General features: G+C 41.3%; 1 protein-coding gene across 10 annotated transcripts in view; it reads left to right on the top strand.

Annotated features, from left to right (window-relative positions):
* Rapgef6 (Rap guanine nucleotide exchange factor 6) overlaps positions 1–25568 on the top strand; it is a 209664-nt gene that overhangs the window by 171222 nt on the left and 12874 nt on the right. For 7 of the 10 annotated variants that reach the window (XM_004666590.2, XM_004666586.2, XM_045152409.1 and 4 more), the window contains 6 exons: positions 1222–1433; positions 5464–5587; positions 8317–8340; positions 12413–12633; positions 18962–19150; positions 23394–23528. In XM_004666590.2, the coding sequence (XP_004666647.1) occupies positions 1222–1433; positions 5464–5587; positions 8317–8340; positions 12413–12633; positions 18962–19150; positions 23394–23528 (905 nt within the window). The remainder of the gene's footprint in view (positions 1–1221; positions 1434–5463; positions 5588–8316; positions 8341–12412; positions 12634–18961; positions 19151–23393; positions 23529–25568) is intronic. The other 3 variants (XM_004666588.2, XM_004666587.2, XM_004666591.2) reach the window with 1 other exon arrangement.

The raw sequence follows: 25568 nt of genomic DNA, 5'->3' as shown, positions 1-25568 counted from the left end.
GAGTTTGAATCCACCCTGAGACTACATAGTGAATTCCAGGTCAGCCTGGGCTATAGCAGGAACCTACCTCAAAAAACAAAAAGAAAAGAAAATTAGAAGTGAAGAGAATATTTTACATGTGGTGGTATGGGTAAAAGATACCCAAGAAACAAAGGAGAGCTAACTGATAAGACTATTGCAACATAAAAGATGCACAGGATTCACTTGTAGCTAACCCATGGGGTGGTAGAGAAAGCTTCAGCCTGATTGACATCGATTATGTTTTCAAGCTAGGGGGTCTGAATTGATTTAAAGTTCTACAGAAAGGAAAAATTGGGTATTTGGAGACTTATAGGACACAATTCAACTTAGGGATATGGAACTTTGAAATTGGAGACATAAGTTGACAAAATCTCAGAAAGAAAATGCTACCTCCTTTATTATTTAAGAATTCTCGGCATTATTTTATTCATATTCAGATAGGTAGAAAGTTAGTTCATATAAAACAATGTTGTAATGCTTGAAGTTATGTTTTGTTTTATGACAGAGGATTTGCATGCCAGGGCCTCCAGCCACTGCAGTCAAACAGATGTGTGCTCCACCTTGTGCACATACATACACATGCATCACCTTGTGCATCTGGCTTACGTGGAATCTGGGGGATCAAACATGGGTCCTTATGCTTTGCAGGCAAATGCCTTAACCACTATGCCATTTCTCTAGCCCTTTTGCTATTTTATGGAATTATTCCATTTATCTCTTACAGGCAAACTAAAAGAAAGACTACAATTAACAACTAGAGGGAAGTACTGGAGACCTCTTAAAAGAAAATCTCCTTGGGGCTAGAGAGATGGCTTTAGGGATTAAGGCATTTGCCTACAAAGCCAAAGGACCCAGGTTTGATTCCCCAGGACCCACGTAACCCAGATGCACAAGGTGGCATATGCATCTGGAATTTGTTTGCAGTGGCTGGATGCCCTGGCACACCCATTCTCTCTCTCCCCCTCCCTCGCCCTCTTTCTGATTCTCCCCTTCTCCCTCTAATAAATAAATAAATAATATTTCTTAAAAAAGAAAGGCTCCTTGTTTGAAGCTTAAGGAAGTCCCTTTTATTTATTAGTTTTTCTCAGTTTCAGCGTGTTAAAATGAGTCCTGCTCTTTAGCACTAGGAAACTTTACTAACCTGATTCTGCCCTCTCCTTCAAGTCCATTTTTAATCTTTTTATTCTTTTTATCTGACAGTGGGTTGAACCTGGCACCAGTAGCACGGCTCAGAGGAACTTGGGAAAAGTTACCAAGCAAATACGAGAAACATCTCCAAGATCTGCAAGACCTTTTTGATCCATCTCGAAACATGGCAAAATATAGAAATGTTCTTAGCAGCCAAAGCATGCAACCTCCAATTATTCCACTCTTCCCTGTTGTTAAGAAAGATATGACTTTCCTACATGAAGGTATTTAAAGTATTTGAAAATTATCATGTTTAACTTTAGTTAATTCTGTAACATTGGGATTTATTGTGCGTTCTAGTATAACTGTATATGTCACTAAATCAACACAAAACAAACCATATATATCACACTAAAGATCAAACTGGTTCATCGTGCTTTCTTGCTTGTTTCAGATAGGATCTCACTATATAGCCCAGGTTGGTCTATAATTCTCCATCTTTCTGCCTCCACCTCCCAAGTGCTGTAATTACAGGCATGTGCCAACCACACCCAGCCTCATACTACTTGCTTTTTTGAAGTTCAGCGTCTTTTTGTTTTGGTCTGATTTTTCACTGTAGGGTCTCATTTTAGCCCAGATTGACCTGGACATAGTCTCAGGCTGGTCTCAAACTGACAGGAATCCTACCTCTGCTCACATGCTTAACAACATGCCCCTCCATGCCCAGTTCTTCCAATTTTTATTTAAATTTGAGAGAGAGAGAATGGGCATGCCAGGACCTTCAGCCACTGCAGACAAGCTCCAAACATGTGCACCTCTTAACCACTAAGCTGTCTCTTCAGCCTCTTCCAGATTTTTGTTTTGTTTTATTTTGTTCTTGTTTTTCAAGGTAGGATCTCACTCTAGCCCAGGCTGATCCAAAATTCACCATTATCTCAGGGTGGCCTCAAACTCACGGCAATCCACCTACCTCTGCTTCCCAAGTGCTGGGATTAAAGGCGTGCGCCACCACACCCAGCTCCTCTTCCAGTTTTTTAATTGAATTACTCCACACATATAGAAAACTATGCCAAATAATGAAGAACCAATAAAATTTGACAAACACTTTTATAGCCAACACACTAAAATGAAATATTGCCAGCATTCCAGAAGTCCTACTCCTGCTCCTTCCCATCTACTTCCCTCCTCCTCCTCAAAGATAGCTATTTTTAATTTGTTTAGTTTTGAAGTAAGGTCTCAGTCTAGTCCAGGCTGACCTGGAACTCACTCTGTAGTCTCAAGCTGAGCTCAGACTCATAGCAGTCCTCCTACCTCTGCTCCAGAGTACTGAGATTAAAGGCATGCCACTACCATACCTGTTAATTTTTATGTGGTTATATTTTTCCTGGTCTGTTCACTTGATCATTATAGTCTTTTGCTATTATTCTGGTGTTATACTAGATATTGTGCCACGTGTGTATATTTGATAATAAAATATTTGCTAACGGTTTTTGTGTCAGGCAATGGAAAGGACTTAGACCACTTAAATTCCATTTACTCTTCCACTTTTCCTGAAGTTTCTATACCTTTAAATCCAACAGTATTACTGTTAATAAAACCTTTCTTTTGTTTGCGCGCACACGCTCTCTCTCAAATAAAGCCTGTTTCTGATAGCTTCACAATCTGAATCCTGGATCTCTTTTTTTTTTTTTTTTTCTTTTACAATTTAAATTATTTTTTCCCTGACCCTGTCTTTTTTTTTTTTTTTCTCGAGATAGGGTCTCACTCTGGTCCAGGCTTACCTGGAATTCACAATGTAGTCTCAGGGTGGCCTGAAATTCATTGTGATCCTCCTACCTCTGCCTCCCAAGTGTGGGGATTAAAGGCATGCACCCCTGTCTTATTTTTTTGACAGAATAATTTTTAAATTACCAGAAAAAAAAAAACCTGAGGTTTGTGAAATACAGTTCAGTTATCCAAAGAAGCTTAAACTTTGCCTAGCTGATGAAGATAGCAATCCCAAGTCATTCTGATCCATTTTCAAGTTTTAAGGTAATTTTATCCCTAAGCTTTTATTCTAGTCTATATTTGATTCATTCTTAGTCCCAGGATGTTATCCTTCAGAGTCCCAGGCTAAAGCATTAGAGGTTTAATTGGACTTAAGTTCCTTTTATTCTGACCTCACAGAGTCGGATGAGTGTGCCCAGTGTTTCACATCATCCCTCCTCTAAATGCAGTAAGACCAGTGAGGAGAACGTGGTACCTGCCCCTTCATGGTCTCAGATCTTCACTTGCTTGTTAACTTTTTGATACAAATGTTTTTGTTTATATCCAGCTTTTCTAATTGTTCTCAACAGAAAGGGCTTTAGAATTTCGTTATCACTTTTATTTCATAAAAAATATCATAAGCTTCAAATTGTTTTACTGAATGCTCTCTCAGAGTATTTGACATGGGAGTAGTTTTGATGATTATGTTGCTTCCAACTGGCATTGATTCTTAATGACCAAAGTATAAGTGCCATTTACTATGAAAAGGGAAACAATGCAGATTTGAGACCCAAAAATGGTTCTCAGACTTGGCTTCAGGGGCTGAGATTTCCACAGAGGCTCTTTGGAGTCTTCCACAGATAAAAAAAAAAAAAAAAAATGAGGTTAACTGTGAAAGGGAGATGCAAGCAAACACTTTATGAGTAGGCAGGTTGCCCTTTGAACATGGAGGTAAGCTGATAAACAGGCTCCATCTGGTCTCATACCTGACTCTACAAAGAAAAGAATTCCACTCCGAGAGATGTCAATAAAAACAACACAGCTTGTGAGCAGGCAACTGCATGTTGGTGTTTAAAAGTCAGGGTTTTCGATGCAAATTCTGAAAGAGGAAAAGTGAATACCAGGCAGGATAGTGTGTGTGCCCTGTGAGGCAACCACCTCATAGCTTTATCTAATTATTGCTACTTGAGAAAGAAACCCAAAATCATTGAATCTTTCAGCCTATGTCCCTATGGGAATATCTGCTACTTCTCTTGGTTTTTTTTTGTTTTTTGTTTTTTGTTTTTGTTTTTGTTTTGTGGTAGGGTCTCGCTGTAGTCCAGGCTGATCTGGAATTCACTATGTAGTCTCAGGGTGGCCTTGAACTCACAGCCACCCTCTTACCTTAGCCTCCTGAGTGCTGGGATTAAAGGCATGTGCCACCACACCTGGCTACTACTTCTGTTTTAGTTTTATCTTTTCTTCTTCTTTCATTTTTTGTTTTTGTTTTTCAAAGCAGGGTTTCATTCTAGCTGAGGCTGACCTGGAACTCACTGTAGTCTCAGGGAGGCCTCGAACTCATAGTGGTCCTCCTACCTCTGCCTCCTGAGTGCTGGGCTGAAAGGCGTGCACCACCATGCCCAGCCTCATTTAGTTGTTTATTGTTGTTGTTGTTTTTAATATTTTATTTATTTAGTCAAGAGAGAGAATGGGCATGCCTGGGCCTGCAGCCACTGCAAACGAATTCCAGACACATGCACCACCTTGTACATCTGTCTTACATGGTCCTAGGGAATTGAACCTGGGTCCTTAGGCTTCACAGGCAAGCACCTTAACCACTAAGTCATCTCTCCAGCCTCATCTAATTGTTTTTTAAGTATTATAAACCAAAGAAAACTTGTAGGTTGGGTTAATTAGTAAGTAAGCCCAAAAGTTCCCTTGTGATCATGAGCTGCCCTAAATTTTCAACAATGTATGTATATTCATATGTGATCTAATCATAATCATTAATCTCATCAGGAATAGTTTTCTCAGATCGTCATCTTTTTTATTGACAACTTCTATACTTCACAGACAATAAGCCATAATTCCCTCCCCTCTCCCACTTTCCCCTTCACAAATTCGCTGTCCATCATATACTCTCCCTGTCTTTGTTAGTCTCTCTTTTATTTTGATATCATCATCTTTCCCTTATATTATGAAGGTCTTGTGATGGTAGTACTAGGCACTGCGAGGTTGTGGATATCGAGGCCAGTTTCTGTCTCGACAGTTGCACTGTAAGCAGTCCTACCCTTCCTTTGGCTCTTACATTCTTTCTGCTACCTCTTCCACAATGGACCCTGAGCCTTGGAGGTCGTGATAGAAATGTTTCAGTGCTGAAAACTCCTCCATCACTTCTGAGCACTATGGTGCCTTTTAGGTCATCCCAGTGGTCACTGCCATCAGATGCTCATTTCCTATAGTCAGTGTCAAGCCATCTGTCAAGTTTTAACAGCACTTGGATAAAGAAATATTATCTGTACTCATAACTGCACTTCTGCTTTAAGATAAAATCTATGAAAGTTAAATAATTACTTGTATTAATTATAGGGAATGACTCCAAAGTGGATGGTTTAGTAAACTTTGAAAAGCTAAGAATGATTGCCAAGGAAATTCGTCAAGTTGTTCGAATGACTTCTGCTAACATGGACCCAGCTATGATGTTCCGACAGAGGTATGGCATGGAAATGTATTAACATGTTATATAGAATGGCATTGAGGGTGGTAAGATAGATAATATTATGGTATCATTTGTTGTGCCCTCTGAGTGCTGTACACACATCATTCTTAATCGTTTACCACAGCATTTCTAGCAGGTAAGTGGTATTAGTCTTCCTATATAACAGCTAAGATTCGAACCCTACTCTTCTGTATCTTACTAGTACTGAGTATACAGATAGTGCTGAATTGAAGTCGTTATATACAATACTAGCATAAAATTGCTGATCTTACTGAAATTGTCAGAGCACAAATTGTTTCATTTGTCTTCTAATCTAATTAGTTAGTCTGCCTGTATCTTTTAATGTTCCAGTTCTATCCATTCATATTTCATTCTTCTAAACATTACTTTTCCTTACGCTCCAATGCAGCTGTTTATATGTAAGTCCCCTCACAGAATTTAGGATGTAACCATTTAGTCATGCTCCATCCATCTTGATTAAAAACAAAAAATATCATTTTTATTCTGTATTAATCTGAGTGTACCCCAAACACACAAAGGGTTTTAGCTTATGTTGACCTTGAACTCTTTGTAGCTGAGACTGATCTTAAACTCCCAATCCTCTTGCCTCTATCTCCCAAATGCTGAAATTACAGACATGTGCCACCATCTTCGGGCTGAATCCTTAATATAATACAAAGGCTACCACAAATATCTGTAGGAAGCATGCTGTTAAACCATTCTGGGTAGTTTTTATAATTTCAGAATGTAAGTAGGCATTACAGTGTAAAGTTTTGGCCTGATTTTTTTTGGGGGGGGGTGTTATAAGTATGTATAAGGCATTAAACATGAAGGAATTTAGAGGTGGTTTCTATCATGAAACAAAGATACTTTGTGCTTTATGAGTACATGGAACAGTGTGTTAGGATTGAGTTTTAGTTTAGAAGAGTGTTTTGTTTTTATAAGGGAATAATCCAACAGTGCTATAGTTTAGAGTGTTCTGAAGTGTGGAGGAAGGAGTGCCAGATGACCTCTCTACCTCAAGATGAGAGATGTCATTGATAAGTGTGGAAGCAGAACCAGTAAGGCTGGGCATGGTAGCATGCACCTTTAATCCTAGTATTCAGGGATTACAGTAAAGAGTAGGAGAATTACTGTAAATTCAAGGCCAGCCTGGCACTACATAGTGAATTTCAGATCAGCCTGGTCTAGAATGAAACCCTATCTTAAAGGGAAGAGGGAAAAAAAAGTAAGAACCAGGGACCAAAACCCTTCTGAAGGAAACTGTTTGTCTGTATGTTGCGTGTCCTGGTACAGTGGCCCCGCCACTTGTCTGTTGTCCTACACAGACCCCACTGACTCATGTTTTCCCTCTGTTCCTGAAGCCCTGTCAGACAAATAAATATGACAATAAAGTGCCAGTTATGGTTCAGAAGTTAACAAAGAGAAATGCATGATTTGAAGATTAAACAACCTGGTTGTTGTCCTAGGAGCAGCCTGGGTTGAGTAAAATAAAGTATAAAGGAAAACAAAACACTTAGATTTAGAGTAGGCTGAATTTTTCATGAATTCGTTTTGTCATCGTATACTGAAATGCAATCTTTTTTTAAGCAAATAGTTGTCCATTTTAATAGTATGTAATTATCAAGTATGAACAGAGTCACTCCTTCTATTGTAACAGTAATTGGTTTTCATGCTAAAAAAAAATGGAGCCAGTGGTGGTGGCGCACACCTTTAATCCCAGCACTTGGGAGGCAGGGGAAGGAGGATCGCAGTGAGTTCGAGGCCACCCTGAGACTACATAGTGAGTTCCAGGTCAGCCTGAACTAGAGTGAGACCCTACCTCTAAAAACCAAAAATAAATAATGGAGTGACCAAATTGTGAATTTTTTAACTTTTCTGCTTTTGAGAAAGTATCTTACTGTGTGTCCCAGGCTGTCTTTGAGCTAATGTTCCTTCTGGCTTAGCATCCCAGGCTGGGAGAACAAGTGTGCACCACCATACCTGGCCTGGTGATATACTTTTATTTACATTTTAAGTTGGATTTGCTGGGGAAAATTTATTGTAAAATACATAATTGGAGAAATTTCTCCACACAAAATTGTATGTATCTGTGCTCCTTGTAATTTCAGCTATAACTTAAATGAGTGGCTCAAAATTATTTAGAAATTCTATACTTAGACTCTGCATAGAACTCAGTGTAGAATGCCCCTAACATGCACAAGGACCAGGTACAGTCAAATCAATCACCAAGAGTTTGAGGCCAGCCTAGGCTAGAATGAGACCCTGTCTCAAAAAACATAATACCCGGGCATGGTGGCGCATGCCTTTAATCCTAGCACTGGGGCAGCTGAGGTAGGAGGATTGCCATGAGTTCAAGGCCACCTGAGACTACATAGTGAATTCCAAGTCAGCCTGGGCTTCAGTGAGACCCTACCTTAAAAAAAAAAAAAAAAAAAACAGAAGAAAACAAACAAAATGCAGTTGTCTAAAAACTATTTTAAAATATGTATTACAGAGGGGCTTTTTTAAAATTTATTTTTGCCTTTGGCACATATAAGTGACTCATTCCCCCACCCTGGCATTGCATTAAAGTCATTTTACTGTTAAGCTGTAATTTTTTCCCTGATAAATTTTTTCTGTTCTGTTCTGTCTGCATAGTTTCTCTGACTCTCAACTGTTGTCTTTTTTCTGTGCTTTCCTGTTCAAATACATGCTTCAATGTTTGTGGCTCTTGCTTGCAGGAAGAAGAGGTGGCGGAGTCTGGGGTAAGTGTAGCCATGAACGACTGGAATGAAGGTTGTGACGCTCATAACTGCAGCTGTCCTGCGCCCGCTTCAGTAGTGCACGCATATGCAGTAGCATGCGTCCTATTAACTCTGTCAGCTGTGTTCCCAAAATGCCTTTTGCTAACAAGGTCAGAGTAGTGGTAGAAGCAGCTTTTGGTTTTTATGTTTGTTCTTTACATTATTGGCATTTTATAAGGCCATTTGCACATATAAATTTAGCAAGTTCCATGAGGTAGTGATGACATTAATAAACATTTAGTGTGCACTTGGTGTGTGCCAAACATGACTCTAAGCACTGTAAAAGAAGAATCTTACTTAACTCTCCTGTTGCCCTATGAGATAATTCTGCTATTCCCATGGTGCAGATGGAGAAGGGAGACATGCCCAGTCCTGCAGCTCATTAGTAGTGTATCCAAACCTAGACAGTGTGATTCAGAAGTCCATACCATTTTCTGTAATTCAGTTCTGTGTTCTGTAAGAGTAAATATATTGTGTCGATGTATTAAAATTAGTTAGCAGTTTCTCTGTAAAGATTGCATCTTATTTTTTTTGAAATGTTGGGTTTTTTGTTTTGTTTTCTACTTATTTGAGAGAGAGAGAGAATGAACATGAGCATGCCAGGGCTTCCTGCAACTGCAAATGAACTCCAGACACATGTGCTACTTTGTACACCTGGCCCTATGTGGGTATTAGGGAGTGGAATCCAGGTTGGCAGGCTTTATAAGCAAGTGCCTTTAGCACAGCCATCTCCCTCCCCTATCGTAAAGAACAGGATACCTTTATGCAAGCTGTAGTGTAAAATAATTTTAATCTTTCGTCAGATTCACTAATGCCTGAGGCTCTCAGTATAGGTTGAGATTATTTTAGATTTCTACCATCTCTACTTACAAAGAATCACTTTCTCTCTATAAAGTTTCTTATCTACTCAACCTTGTATGGTTAAAGTAGGCTCTGGTCTGTGCTTGTACACAGCTCAGCGTCTTGTTTAGACCCGTAGAATGTTAAAGCTCCTGGATCTCGTGTGCCTGGACCTTTCATTTGTAAATCAGAAAAGAGATGATGTTCACAGGAGATGAAATAGCATGAGAGGAATTTTGATCTTTTAAGACTAGTGAATCATGAAGTTAGATATTTCTATTATAGGTAGAAAAAAAATTGAGCCACCTTCTTGAGTCTTGTCTTGTTTGTGGTCTTGTTTTTCATTAAAGTTTGTGATCTTGACTTTTCTTCTTATCTCCTCTTGGTATGTTTCTCGTGTACTTCTGTATCATACAGTTATGTCTTGGTCTTTTCTGGGTATTCTTGCTGAACATGGAAGTCGATAACTGGCATTACTACTTGGATAGTATATCTCATGAGCACTTTGGGTGATTGAATTAACATTAATACAGTCTCTGTTTATTCATTTACTTATTAAAAGGTTTGTATTGTATGATACTTGATGCTTATAGACAGTTGGTGTGTTTTCACTTTATATTCAAGTATTTGCAGTTTGGAAGTAGTTTAGAAAATATGTTATTGTCATTTATCATAATTTTTCATTCATTTGATATTCTATATTTGTTTCTAGCCGTTTATTTTTTTATAATAACTAAGATAAAACCATTAAGTATTCGGGTTTAAAAATTGCTCCTCAAAGTTAAGATTTGCTTTTACTGTACTTCTTTGAGTCTGCTGTGTCTAATAGTAGTAATTAGCTGCATTTTGTTATATGTAACTAAGAAAAATGACTGTAGTGCCATGTTACTTTTGAAAGTTTACCTCGGGCTGGAAAGGTGGCTTAGTGGCTAAACGCTTGCCTGTGAAGCCTAAGGACCCCTGTTTGAAGCTTGATTCCCCAGGACCCACGTTAGCCAGATGCACAAGGTGGCGCATGCATCTGGAGTGCATTTATGGTGGCTCAAGGCCCTGCCGTGCTCATTCTCTCTCATTCGCTATCTGCCTCTTTCTCTTTGTGTCACTCCCAAATAAATAAATTAAAAAAAAATAGAAAGTTTATCTTAATGCTTATTGAAATAGCTCCTTAATGTCTATAAGCTTAGTTTTAGATAACACCTTTCTGCATACATAAAAAGAAAGATACAAGGAAAATAAGTCAATTTAGATTTTTGGAAAAGTTCTTATTTAGAATATGAGTCTTCTGAATTCCTTGTAGAATCATGTGTGTCTGGTCCAGCACTGCCTCAGGCCACCCACTGTTCAGGACTGCATCATCTGGAAAAATAAACCAGACGTTGACCTTGACCCTGAGCACCTCCTTTTGACACTTTGGAGTTGGTGTTGACATAGTGTCACTGTTTAGATATACTGCTCCCTGGAGGTCACAGGGTAACTCACCAATTCATAGAGTTATCTTCTAAGGTTTCTCCTCCTGTTGTTAGTAATAGCCACATTGTGGTTTCTGCCTGGCCAATAACAATTGAAAGTTGTCATCAGTCACAAGATGTAACCCTATTTTTTCTCTTACTTGTTTTTTGGGATTTTTTTAAATTTTGTTTTGTTTGTTTGTTTGTTTGTTTGTTTGAGAGCAACAGACTGAAAGGGAGAGAGAGAATAGGTACACCTGGGCCTTTAGCCACTGCAAATGAATTCTAGATGCATGTACCACCTTGTGCATCTGGCTAACATGGGTACTGGGGAATCAAGCCTCGAACTGGGCTCCTTAGGCTTCACAGGATTTTTAATTATTTTTTTAAAAAAAAAAACAACGTAGCTTCTTGGTGAAATTTTCAGACATCTTTGTGCCATTGTCCCTTACTCGTCTTCGTTCCCTTTACCCTCCCATGGCCCTCTCCCCTGAAAATAAATACCATTAACTGGATTTACAGCAATGTCTCAACTGATTTATAATGAAAAGGTTAGGATCCAAAGTCTTGTTTTAAACTAGATATATACACACTGAAGAGTAGGATATATGCTTAGAATATTTAATGTAGTTATGAGGCTTATATGGAAAATACAGATCCTCCTACCTTCACCAACAATCATCTCAGAACTTTGAATTTACTATTCCTGTTAGAGAGGACAGGCTGTATTACAGTTGCTGTTTTGCATGGTTCTAGACATAACGTATGAGCAGGCATCATAAAAAGGGTGGACTTGGTGAAGCTGTAGCTTATTTACATGACAGGTTTTTTTGTTTTTGTTGTTTGTTTGTTTTTTGAGGTAGAGTTTCACTATACCCCAGGCTAACCTGGACTTCACTACGTAGTCTCAGGATGGCCTTGAAATCATGGCAGTATTCCTACCTCTGCCTCCCAAGTGCTGGGATTAAAGGTGTGCACCTCCATGCCCAGCAATGACAGTTATTTCTACCTGGTTTGTGGTTTCATCACATTCAAAGGTTTGAAAAAAGTAGAATCTCAGATCCCCATTCTGGATTCCAGGTAGTGCTTATCCATGCTATATTTGAGTGGAAACAGTGAGCAATTTTTATTGCATTTTTGATCTTGAGTGCACTGAATTGAGAATAAAGATTTGTTATTTTCATACTATGCCTTAGTGACTGTTCCCTTTAATTGTGGTCAGGATGTGGTTTACTAATAAATTTACCAGGCTCAAAGTGAAGGAAGCCTGTTGTGGACAGGAAATGGTGATTGTAGCAGCATGTCCCAAGTAGCACAGATAAGCAAAGCTATTCTAGAAACATCCTTGCTGAAGGACTTTGTACAAAGATCTGACTGAGGATGGACTTGTGCTGACTCAGATTCTTGCCATATCTTCAGAGTGTGGAGGACCTGCAGGACCAGAGGAAAGCTTTTTCTTGGCACAATTGTACCATGGGTTGCATGGGCACAAATACAGGTGTGATGGACTCCGTTGCTCAGGGAGGAACTGGTATCTTACCTTTTTGAATTCTGCATTTTGCCAGATCTTGGTCCTAGTTCAGAGCATTGCCATATGAGCCACATGACTTTCATTAATGCTCTCCATCTTTTAACTCATTGACATCAGCATGCAGTAGCATTAACAGAGCACAGTCCTTCCATTTTCATTGTCCACGTTTAAGTCTCATCTCAGAGCCTCGCATTGTGATTTCCATTTCTTACAGGTCATTGAGTCAAGGCAGCACAAATTCAAACATGCTGGATGTTCAGGGAGGCGCTCACAAGAAACGGGCTCGTCGAAGCTCACTGCTTAATGCTAAGAAGCTGTATGAGGATGCCCAGATGGCAAGGAAAGTGAGACAGTACCTTTCCAGTCTGGATGCGGAGACTGATGAGGAGAAGTTCCAGATGATGTCACTGCAGTGGGAGCCTGCATATGGCACCTGTGAGTACGCAGTTCTTTCTGTGTGACCCTAGAAGCACAGCACAAAAACTGTTCTCTATAGGCATAGGGTTATGGCCGAGGACCCAGATTCAATCCCCAGGACCCACGTAAGCCCGATGCATAAGGTGACACATGCATCTGGAGTTGGTCTGCAGCGGCTGAAGGCCCTGGCATGCCTGTATTCATCCTCCCTCCCTACCCCACTCTCTCAAATAAATAAAGTAAATAAATTTAAAAAAAAAAAACTGTTCTCTAGAATTACGTAGGCATCCCAGTAAAATTGCAAAGATTACTGATAAAGCCAAGCATCAAAGAAAACAAGGTGGATTTTAAAATACTGGGTAAGGGGGAACTGGGGTTTTTTTGTTTGTTTGGTTGGGTTTTGGTTTTGGTTTTGGTTTTGGTTTTGGTTTTGGTTTTTTGGGGTAGGGTTTCACTCAAGCCCAGGCTGACCTAGAATTAACTCTGTAGTCTCAGGGTGACGTTGAACTCATGGCAATTCTCCTATCTCTGCCTCCCCAGTGCTGGAATTGAAGGTGTGTGCCAACAAACCCAGCTTTTTTTTTTCTTTCTTTCTTTTTTTTTTTTAGTATTTTTATCTTTTTTCTCTCTTCCCCTCTCCCCTCCCCCCCAGTATCTGTCCTCAACCGTCCATCCCTGGGTCTTTTGCTGCTGCAAATGAACTCTGGGTAGATGCACTTTGTGCATCCGGCTTATATGGGTACTAGAAAATTGAACCCCCAGGCCAACAGGCTTTGCAAGCAAGTGCCTTTAACCACTGAGCCTTGCACCACTTTCTCTGTCCAGCATATATGGCTATCTTGGAAATTGAACCTAAACCCCCCAGCCCCATGAGTTCAGATTTCTAGCATCCACATAAAAATAAGAGTTAACTGGAGGGATGGGCGTGGTGGTGCCGCCTTCAATCCCAGCACTCAAGAGGCAGAGGTAGGAGGGTCACTGTGAGATCAGGGCAACCTGGGCTAGAGTGAGAGCAAATCTCAAAAAATAAATTAAAAATACAAAAAAAGTAAGCTGGGCATGTGCACCTGTCATTTGAGAACTTACATGCCAGAGATAGGAGGATCCCTCCAGCTTGCTGGACAGTTCGTCTAGGCAAATCAGTAATCTCTAGATTCAATCAGATACCTTGTCTCAAAAGAAAAGATAAAGTGGTTGTCCTGAGTTCAGTTCCCCAATACTCACATAAAGCCAGATGCACAGAGTGGTATGTACATCTAGAATTCGTCTGCAGTGGCTCTTGTTTGTCCACACCCACTTATTATTTCCCCTTCTCTCTTTTTTTCTCTAATAAAAACATTTTTAAAGTGCAGAGCAATTGAGGAGGACACTCAGCATCGACCTATGGCCTCTACACACACAAAATAAAATACTTGTTAGGGAGAATAATTCAATAAGTGCTATTATCAAAAGCTGGCCTGGTAACACTCCTATAACTAACAGCACTTGGAAAGCAGGAGAATCGTAAGTTAGCCTGGACTACATGGTATAAAAGCCCTGTCTCAAAGGAAAAAGTGAAAAAGCTATAATCAGAATAGAACCTCATGAGTGAGAGAGAATGTGGAGTATGTCTGATGTATTTTCAGACGTGCGCACCGTGACTATGGGGGTAGAGGGCACCTTGAGGAGCCCTTCAGCATCACTCAGCCACATGCTTCCCTAAGATGGGATCTTCCCTCAACCCAAAGCTGTGGTTCCTGGTCAGTGAGCACCAGTGATTTTTCTGGTCTCTAGCTCCCTTAGACTGCGGTCACAGATGTCTATGACCATGTGCAGCTTTTACGTGGATTATTGGGATTTGAACTAGTGACATCAGGCCTTCATGCTTAAGCAACAAACACTCTTCAATGCTGAGCCATCTCTCCAGCCCAGAATAGAATATCTTGAGCATATCTACACATAGGATAAGGAGAAAAATGTGACCTGAAGAACACCTGCACTAAAGGATAGAGGCAGAATTTGAGCTGCATTTGTTACCATTGAAACAGGTTTCTTTTCTTCCTATATCTCTTTGACACTGGCAAGGCTTGGAGCAGGTTTCATCTATTGTGATTCTTTGTCAAACCTATTAAATTTGGAGAAAAATAAAATTTCTTTCTAGGTCTGGGGAGGTAGCTCTGTGGGTAAAAAGCATTTGCTGCACAGGCATGAGTACCTGGCTTCAAGTCCCCAGAACTCACATAAAGCCAGACACAATACCAAGGGAAGCAAGCTCAAGGTTGCACATGCCCACTAGGTAGAGTTCGATTGCAGTGGCTGAGGCCCTGGCACACCAGTTCTCATTCATTTTCTCTGTCTTTCTCTCTCAAATAAAGAAATAAAAATGAAGCTGGACAATAGTGGTGCACACCTTTAATCCCAGCACTCGGGAGGCAGAGGTAGGAGGATCACTCTGAGTTCAAGGCCACCCTGAGACTCCATAGTGAATTCCAGGTCAGCCTGGGCTAGAGTGAGACCCTATCTCAAAAAAACAAAAAATAAAAATGAGGCCGGGCGTGGTGGTGCACACCTTTAATGCCAGCACTCGGGAGGCAGAGGTAGGATCGCTGTGAGTCCAAGGCCACACTGAAACTATATAGTAAATTCCAGGTCAGCCTGAAATCCTACAATTAACAGCACTCTTGAGGCTGAGGCTGAGGCAGGAGGACCATGAATGCCTCAGGCTTGCCTGCCTTTTCTCATAGCACTAAACAGTGGTGGCTCATGTTCCTTTACATAGGAAAGCCTGTGAGCTCTTCTGCCCTCGCATTGAATATAAATGAGTGCATATGCCTTTAACTTGTTGTCTTGGTTTGGTTGCTTGTGCATGATTGATGGCTAAATGTTCAGTGACTGTCCTGAGTCATGGTTGACTCCTCAGCTCTCTAGAAAGGGCACTTGCTTGTCATGTAAGTGAGCATTTCTCTGTGTTAGCTCTTACCCTCGAAACAGTCTCAGAGGGTTTTTAGTTTTTGAGAATTTTTTTTATGCTGTAGCAGTTATGAAAATGTCAGTAAAGTCCAGAGTTGGTTCATAGCCAGAAGTGGATGTGTTACTGGAATCAGAGGTCCATTGCTTGCTGTTTTACTGAAAGACCAGGAAATAGGAATTGGTAAAAGAAACGTGTTTATTTACAGCTTTGGCCAGAACTGAGAAGAAAAAGTTGAGGTTCTCTCTGCCATTGTTGTAGCGGTGTTGGAATTTCTAAAAAATACGAAACAAAGGCAAAGAGATGAATGTGTGTAGTTTTAGCTGTGGGATAAAGTACCTGAGCTATAGACAGTAAGCCACTTCCTGGGAGACAGCTCCTTTGCCAACCGCTCCTCTACTGCCAGGACTTCAGCCTGTCCTCATTCCCAGTCTGTGACTTTCTAGAGATTCAGTGGTGTGCCCTGTAATCTTAGGACTGAGGAGACTAAGGCAGTGGGGTCACAAGGTCAAATACCTCATGAGCTACATAGTGAGACTTCTCCAAAAAGTGAGTTTCAGAGTGATAGATGAGACTCAATGAGCCGCTGCCCAATGTCTCCAGGAGCCACTGTGGTTTGGCTTTCTAGGAGGCGGCCTTTTCCCTCTATCCATCCCCCTCTCTCTGGTTCAGGTTCACTAGTACAGTTATTTTAGGGTGTGGAGTGTTAGCTAGACAAGGGTCCTTGATGCCCTCAAAGTTGACCTAAAAGATGCTGCAAGAAGACGGGCGTGGTGGGGCACGCCTTTCATCCCAGCACTCAGGAGGCAGAGATAGGATCACCGTGAGTTCAAGGCCACCCTCAGAGTACACAGTGAATTCCAGGTCAGCCTGGGCTAGAGTGAGACCCTACCTCGGGGTGGGGGGAAGTGCAGCAAGAGTCACAGAGGGCCTGAAGAGATAGCTCAGTCATTAAAGGTGCTTCTTACAAAGCCTGATGGCGTGGGTTCCCCAATACCCACAGGAAGCCCCATGCTTAAAGTGGCATTTGCATGTGGAGTTCATGTGTACTGGCAGGAGGCCCTGTGACATACCCATACTCTTTTTGTGTCTGCATTTTTGTCTCTCTTCTGTATGTCAAATAATAAACACTTTAAAAAGCAAAATAGTCACAGAGAGAATGGAGCTTTCCGGCCTGTTCAGTTAAGCAAAGGCCACCTCTGCAGAAACCTAGAGCACAGGGTTCAAGTGGGGAATGCATGCGGGGAAGGCAAGTTATGCTAAGTCATGCAGGACTTTTCAGGCCTTGATGTAGGGACTTGAGTCTTTAGCTTGACCCCAATGAGAAGTCATATAAAATTATATGTGGGGCTTATAGAGAAGAGAGTGGAATGATCAGGTTTTCATTTTGGCAGTTACTCTACCGTTGTCTGGAAATGACTTTGAAGGTGCATTAGAATTTGTACAGTAAAAGTAAATACATAAGATACACATTAATACTAACATTAATAATAAAGATGAGAGAATGTTAACTTGACTAGCAGAGTGGTGGTGAAAATGGGAATAGTGAATGGGTTCCAAAATTATTTACATTGGGCAGTGGGAATTACCATGGTTTATTAACTGTACTTGAGGAAGTTGTCAATAAAAAAAGTTTTTTCAAAAAAAGAGTTGTTGGGCTGGAGAGATGGCTTAGCGGTTAAGCACTTGCCAGTAAAGCCTAAGGACCCCAGTTCGAGGCTCGATTCCCCAGGACCCGTGTTAGCCAGATGCACAAGGGGGCACACGCATCTGGAGTTCATTTGCAGTGGCTGGAATTCCTGGCGTGCCCATTCTTTCTCTGTCTGCCTCTTTCTCTCCCTCTCTCTCTCTCTCTGTCACTCTCACAAAAAAAAAAAAAAAAAAAAAAAAATTTAAGTTGTTAGTGCTGGAGAGATGGCTTAGCAGTCAAGGCACTTTTCCTGCAAAGCTAAAGGACCCAGGTTCAATTCCCCAGGACCCATGTAAGCCAGATGCACAAGGTAGCCATGCGTCTGGAGTTCTTTTACATTAGCTGGAGACCCTGGCATGCCTATTCTCTATCTACCTCTTTCTCTCTCTCCCTCTTTCTCAAATAAAGAAATAAAAATTTGGCGAGGGCTGGAGAGATGGCTTAGCGGTTAAACGCTTGCCTGTGAAGCCTAAAGACCCAGGTTCGAGGCTCGGTTCCCCAGGTCCCACGTTAGCCAGATGCACAACGGGGCGCACGCGTCTGGAGTTCGTTTGCAGAGGCTGGAAGCCCTGGCGCGCCCATTCTCTCTCTCTCCCTCTATCTGTCCTTCTCTCTGTGTCTGTCACTCTCAAATAAATAAAATTAAAAAAATTTAAAAAATAAATAAATAAATAAAAATAAAAATTTGGGGAAAAATAAAAGAATTATTGGGGTATAACCATGAGTTCTAGGCCACCCTGAGACTACATAGTGAATTTCAGGTCAGCCTGGGCTAGAATGAGACTCTACCTTGAAAAACCAAAAAAAGAAAGAGAGGGAGAAAGAATGAATGAATGGGGCTGGAGAAATGGCTTAGCAGTTAAGGCACTTACCTGCAAAGCCTAAGGACCCAGGTTTGATTCCCCAGTACCCATGTAAGACAGACACACAAGGTGGTGCATGCATCTGAAGTTCGTTTGCAGTGGCTGGAGGCCTTGACACATCCATTCTCTCCTTCCTTCCCTCTCTCTTTCTCAACTAAATATATTTTTTAAAAGAATTGTTTAGGAAGTACAATAAAAAGGTTATTCTATGGCCAGTTTAGAGATAATACCTTGTAATAAATAAAATCCATTTTATGAAAATCTGCTTTTTATAAAAATTATTTGAGGTCTGTTTAAATATATATTTATTTGCAAGGAGAGAGTGAGTGAGTCAGTGCACACACCAGGGCCTCTAGTGCATCTGGCTTTATGCGGATTCTGGGAAATTGAAGGCAGGTCATTAGGCTTTGCAGGCAAGCGCCTTAACTGCTTAGCTATCTCTCCAGCCTATGAGGTCTTGTAGGATGTGTGAGTGTGGGCACTCTGCCACAATGTGCATGTGAAGATCAAACAATAACTCCAAGTATCAGTCTTTGCCTTCCACCTTGCTAGAGCTGTCTCTCGTTCACTGCTCTGTCCACCAGGCTAGCTGGGTCACTAGCTTCTTGAGGAAATCTCATCTCTGCCTCCCCTCTTACTGTGGGCTTGCCAGGATGAAAGACCCACCACAGATTCTGGCTTTTACATGGGGTTTAGAGACCCAAACTCAGGTGCTCAGGCTTGCATGGCAAGCACTTTGTCCACTCAGTCATCTCCCCAGCTCCCAATATGGTTTTTAAACAACTGCTTGTTCTTTTCAGTGGCAGTAGGCTTACCTTAAAATCTGATTGTTGTCTATCTTCTTAGTGACTAAGAGTTTAAATGAGAAAAAATCATCCAAATCATCCGAAATGTCTCCAGTGCCTTTGAGGTCAGCTGGCCAAACAGCTAAAGTCCACTTACATCAGCCACCCAGAGCAAGCCAGGTACTGCAGGTGCCAACTGTTAACTTGCACCCCATCAGGAAAAAAGGACAAGCAAAAGACGCTGCATTGAGTAAGTACTCACAGCCTGCATTCATTTACCTGCGATTTAACAAGCGTCAGATCAGCTGCTGTAGGTTGTGTAATAAGGTACTACTTCATGAATCAAAAGTTTCCATTTGCCTTAAGATCTTGTTACTGAAATCTCTAACAGAAATCTGACAGCAGTTCATCTTAATTGTCTACACCAAATCTTGAGCAATAATCAAGGGCTGACTGCATTCAAAGCATATTTAAGCAAATATTTGATGCAGATGCAACCTCCAAATACTAATGACTTTTTTTATGAAAGTATCTAGATATGTCTCTTCATTGGTGACTCTTGAAAACTGCATTAGGAGAGAAGAGCATGCAAACTACATAAATGGTCACGGCTCTTCTTGTGCTTTAGGTCATGTTGAGATTACAGGAATCACTTGTATTTATTTTTCAACAGTATTGCTGTGTTAGCTTTTTTTTTTTGATGTGTGTAAGGGGGTGCATGTGTATGCAGTGTGGGGGAGGTGCTCCTGTGGGTGGGCACACAGGTCTGTGGGTGTGGAGTGGGAGCAAAGGGCAGTCTTATGTGTCATCCTCAGGAACACCATCCGCCTTTTGGGTTTTGTTTTTTTTTTTGGTGGGGGGGTTCAAGTTAAGGTCTTACTCTAATCCAGGTTTACTCACTGTGTAGTCCCAGACTGGCCTTGAACTCAAAGTGATGCTTCTACCTCTGCCTTTTGTTTCTGAGATGAAGTCTCATTGGTTGGGAGCTCACCAGTCGGGGTAGACTGACCAGCAAGTCCCAAGAACCCCCTCAGCTGTGGGATGACACAGGTGCTCCCCGTGCCTGCATTTCTACATGAGGCCTCCTGCTTGTGAGCAGACACTTTGCTGCCTGAGCCATGTTCTCACCACACATGTTTGCTGTTATGAGAGGCTACGGTAGATTAAGTTCATAGTGTGATTACTTGGTCCATGCATTATATATTACATATTCAATAGAAATATGCGGATTTAACTTGATTAGATTTGAAATACAAAGTTAAATAAGAAACACCTCCAACTTTGCCAGAATTTGAGTCCACCAATAGAGACACACACACACAGAGAGACTCCTTTTTTTTTAAGCATTTTTAAATTTTCTTTTTAATTTATTTGAGAGCCACAGAGAGAGAAAGAGAATGGGCGTGCCAGGGCCTCCAGCCACTACAAACAAACTCCAGACATGTGCACTCCCATGTGCATCTAGCTAATGTGGGTCCTGGGAAATTGAGCCTTGAACCAGAGGTCCTTAGGCTGCACAGGCCTAAGCCATCTCTCCAGTCCTTCTTTGTCTTTTTTAAAATAAAAGCCCCATGTAGCCTTGGCTGTCCTCAAACTCATCGTGGATGGTGTTAAACTTGTAGATTGTCCTGCCTCCATTTCCTGAGTGTTGGGGATTTCAGGCATGCACCAACCACCATGCCTATTCTTGTCTGGTTTTGTTCTTACATGTTTTGTATATACTGGAGGCATAGCAAACACATTATAAAGGAATCTCTAGAGCTGGAGAGATGGCTTAGCGGTTAAGCGCCTGCCTGTGAAGTCTAAGGATCCTGGTTCGAGGCTCGATTCCCCAGGACCCAAGTAAGCCAGATGCACAAGGGGGCGCACATGTCTGGAGTTCATTTACAGTGGCTGGAGGCCCTGGTGTGCCCATTTGCTCCCTTCCTCCCTCCCTCTCTCTCTCTCTCTCTCTCTCTCTCTCTCTCTCTTGCTCTCAAATAAATAAAAATAAACAAAAAAAAATTTTTTTAAAGACACAGAAGCAAGGCATGGTGGCACAGGCCTTTAATCCCATTATTTGGGAGGCAGAGGTAGGGGATTGTCAGGAGTTCAAGGCCAGCCTGGAGCTACAGAGTGAGTTCCAGAACAGCCTGGACTAGAGTGAAACTCAGCCTTGAATAAAAATAAAAAAAGACAGGAAGGGAAGGGTTGAAACGAAATATATGTAGCAAAAGCAGGGACATTATGAGTCTTTAAAAAGGCTTTTTGGAGATAACACTTAAATAGAGTCTAACAGATTTATGGAGAGGGCTGGAGAGATGGGTCAGTAGCTAAAGACATTTGCAGGGCTGGAGGGATGGCTTAGCAGTTAAGGAGTTTGCCTGCAAAGCCAAAGGACCCTGGTTCGATTCCGCAGGACCCACGTTAGCCAGATGCACAAGGGGTCACATGCGTCTGGATTCATTTGCAGTGGCTGGAGGCCCTGGCACGACCATTCTTTCTCTCTTGCTCGCTCTCTCCCTCTTTCTCTGTCAAATAAATAAAAATAAAATATTTAAAAACAAAAAGACATTTGAAAAGCCTTCCTTGTACCCTTCTAATGCACAAAATGGCGCATGCATCTGTTATGTGTTTACAGCAATAAGAGGCCCTTAGCATGCCCCCCACACACACACACTCCCTCCTCCCCAATTGCTCTCATAAATAAATAAAAATATTTTTTAAAACAAGATTGATGGAGGTAGGAAATAATTAAGCAAAGGTTTGGGAACCTTCTAGCAGAGGAAACAGCTTGTTTTCAGCAAGGAGTTATAAGCATTTTGCCAACTTACTAAAAATTATGTGCCGAGGGCCAAGAGGCAATAACAAAGGCTGAGGTGTGTTGCTCAGTGATAGAGTCCTTGCCTAGCCCACACAAGGCCCTGGATTTAGTTCCCACTGCGTACATGTGTATACACACACACACACACAGATTGAAGGTAATATTTAGCATTTAATGACCTCCAGATACAATTCATCTTTACTAACTTTATAGACTTATTTAGTCTTCATAGTAACCCTATAAGATAGGCAGTATTTTACCTTCATTTTACACAGAATCTAAGTGATTCCCACAATGCTAGTGAGTGATGAGGCTGGTAGCTGGGCCCAAGCTAATGCTCTGAAGTCCTTGGTTTTCACTGCAGACTAAAAATGCCCTCTGGCATGTGGAAAGAGAGGTCATAAGTATGTTTAAATTACAGTGTGCCATACTAAAGGTAAGTTGTCAGTGAGAATCCATTAAAGAGATTTGAAGCCAGGCATCGTATGAGTACCTATAATCTCGTGGGAGACTGAGGCTAGAGGGTTGTAAGCTCACTTTTGAGGTATGTACTTTTATATGTAAACTGAGACGGGCGGGGGGTGGGAGGGATGAGGAAGGAGTTGATACGAACAGAGAAAAGTTTTATTTGGAAAGGAAGGAGTCTTGGGAGACAGAGATAGGATTACTGTGAATTCAAGGCTAGCCTGAGGCTGTGTAGTGAATTCCAGGTCATCCTGGGCTAAAGTGAGACCCTACCTTGAAAAAAACAAAGTAGTACAGTAAGACCAGAGGCAAAAAGCTCGGCTGCTGGTGTGTGGGTACTTAGTGATATAGTGTTTTCTTGTCAGCAGCCAGTGCCAGATCATCACAGTTGTGAACTCTCAGCGGCTGTGACATCTCTTTAGAAACTACTGTAGAAAGTCAATACATTGAAACCATTTCTTTTTTTTTTATTTTATTTTAATTTTTATTAACATTTTCCATGATTATAAAATATATCCCATGGTAATTCCCTCCCTCTGAAACCATTTCTTAAGTTTGGTCTGTATTAAACAGAGCCAGCTGTTGGCCAAGGTAATGATAGAACTAGGCAAGAATGGTTACTACGGGCCACAAACCATTTTTTCCTTAAATTCCATACTATTTTTTCAATTCACGATTCTTTCTATTGTTTATTTTTTTCCTGTAGTGGAATTTAGTGCTCTTAGAAAGGGCTAGACAGGGATGGGGATTTAGCTCAGTGGATGAGTGCTTGCCTAGCAAGCACAAGACCCTGGGTTCGGTCCTCAGTGCCGAAGGGGGTAAAGGGGATGGGTTGGCACCCTGCAGCCTCTTCAGTGTACTAGCAGCACAGGTGGTGACAGTGCCAATGTCTCCATACTACTGTGCCAGATGCCTTACTCTGACTTGGAGCAGGCACCTCCAGAGCAAAGGAAGAGTTTGAACTTGTATCTTCTGTGGTAAGATGCCACAAAGCAAATGACTTACTGTAATTTGGTTTGTGCTGACCAGCTGAGTTTGAACAGATAACCTAGAAGTGAAAATCTCTCTAAGCCATTCCCCAATCATTTAGTCTCTGTCATTTATAATTAATTACACTAGCCATTGTGCTTCTTGACTTTCCTTAGGTACATAGTGGTTTATGCAGCTACATTCATTTTAACTGTGAAATGATACTTATTTGTGGCATTATTTTTTTTATTTTTAGATACAAATTTACCTCAGAAAGCTTTAGGACCGCCTGAAGAAATTAGTGGTAAGAAACATACAGAAGACACTGTTTCTGTGGCGTCATCCTTACATTCTAGTCCTCCTGCATCTCCTCAAGGTTCCCCTCGCAAAGGTAAGACAGAACTTTCCATGCTAGGTCTTCTTAGACTGGACAGTACTTTTCATTCTGTAAGCAAATAATAGAAAATGTCTAAAACAGTGTGATTTGGGGGCTCTAAGGCCTGCTTTTTGAACGTTCATCAGTGAATTATTAATATGCTTCTATGTAGCATGTGACCAGGACCACAGCATTCAACATGGTCCTCACTTGTTCGATGGAGGGCAGGCACAGACAGACATGAAGGCATAAGCCACAGTTAGTGATGGTATCTTTCAGGTGTCCTGTATTTGGACATTTCTGTGGGGTATTACACATAAAAAATTACTATAAGGAATAGTGTCTTTACTGAATGTGGTGGCATATGTCTGTAATCCCAGTGCTCGGAAGGTAGAGGCAGGTGGACAAGGAGTTCAAGGTCATACTCACCTACAAAACAAGTTGGAGGCTTGCCTGGGCTAAATGAGACCCCATCTCAAAAAAGAAAAAGAAAAATAGTTTTTACTTACAAAATATAGGAAAAGAAGCAAATATTTAGGTTAATACTTATCCCCCCCCCCTTTTTGTCTTGGTATTGCCTTTTTATTTACCAGGATTTAAAATAGCATATAACATGGGAAATGGACATTTATATAGAACACTGTGAAAAGAGTCTGGGATATTTCTCACTCTTCCTTGCATTTTCATGTCAGGCTAAAGCTTGTTTGGCTTGCCTGGACAGTAGCAAGGAGATGCCATGTCACATTGAGTGCACATTAGGATGCTAAGTGGTATGTGGATTTTTTATACTGGCCCCTTCACACTGAGCATGCCCTGGAGAAAAGGGCTTCGTAGTGCTGGAAATCTTGATAGTTATAAGAAAAAAAAATTTAAACGATTCCCAAAGAGGATGCTACTTGTCAAAAGGGAGATGAGCTAGTCAAGGCTGGCAGGATGGAGGGGCTTCCAAGGCCTGCCTCAGCTCCTGTGTCCTGCTTACCTCACTCTTCAGGCCCTTACTTTTCCATCTATGGTGCAGTGATACCACACCTGAGTTTGAGTCCTGCTCTGTTCCTTACTAGTTTGTGTTACTATACGTAACTTGTTGATGAGGTTAGGTTTTGTCTCCAGATAAGGAAAAAGCCCTCTGCTTTAGGGCCCTTAAATATGGCTTAACTGAAATGATATTTATAATGCCTAGTATGTAAGTGATCAATTAGTGCAGTTGTGTTCTCTCTCCATTTACTCACACGTTGCACCATTACATAAATGGGATTTCACTAAGAAATGCTTCGTGAAATCAAATAGGACATATATAAAGAACATATATGATAGCTGTGTTTATAAGACACGTTTGTGAAGCACACAGACACGAGTCTTTGTACGGCCTGCCTGGAGTGCCGGCATCGGAGCTCGGCAAGTTGGGATGGCAGCAGAGCCCAGTCAGGCAGAAGTGCACACGCACGGCGCCCGTGTGCTCCTGCACTTACACTAGCACCTGGCACCCTTACCCTGTGAGGACACCGTTCTGAGGCCTGTCCCATTATAGATGATTGCGAGCAGGAAGCTGGTTAGATCTGATTTGTTTTATGTTTGGCTATGACGTGGAGAGGTGGTGTCGTGGGCGGTAATTTTCCCATGGCTGTATCTCAACAGAAAGCCGATTCTTACCACTGCAAAATAAGTAGCTCTTTTCTCTGATGATTTCTAGTAAGTAGTTCACAGTCAACCATGATGTTTTTAGGTGTATGAGCTTGTCAGGTTACGTTTAGAATCTTTAAGGGCTTTAAAATTTTTCTTAAAGTTTCAAAGTATTATAATGTAGATTCTACCAAAACTTCAAGTGAAAGCCAGGCATGGTGGTGCACACCTTTAATCCCAGCACTTGGAAGACAAAGTTGGGAGATTTGCTATGAGTTTGAGGCCAGCCTGAGACTACATAGTGAATTCCAGGTCAGCCTGAGCTACAGTGAGACCCTACCTCGAAAAACAAAAATAATTAACAAAAACACATGAGAGCCAGACATACTGGCACATACCTGTAATCTCAGTACTGAACAAGCTTTGGAAGGAGGA

Source organism: Jaculus jaculus, chromosome 6 (assembly GCF_020740685.1).
Source record: "Jaculus jaculus isolate mJacJac1 chromosome 6, mJacJac1.mat.Y.cur, whole genome shotgun sequence".
Lineage (NCBI taxonomy): Eukaryota > Metazoa > Chordata > Mammalia > Rodentia > Dipodidae > Jaculus > Jaculus jaculus.
This window is presented reverse-complemented; position numbering and strand designations above follow the sequence as displayed.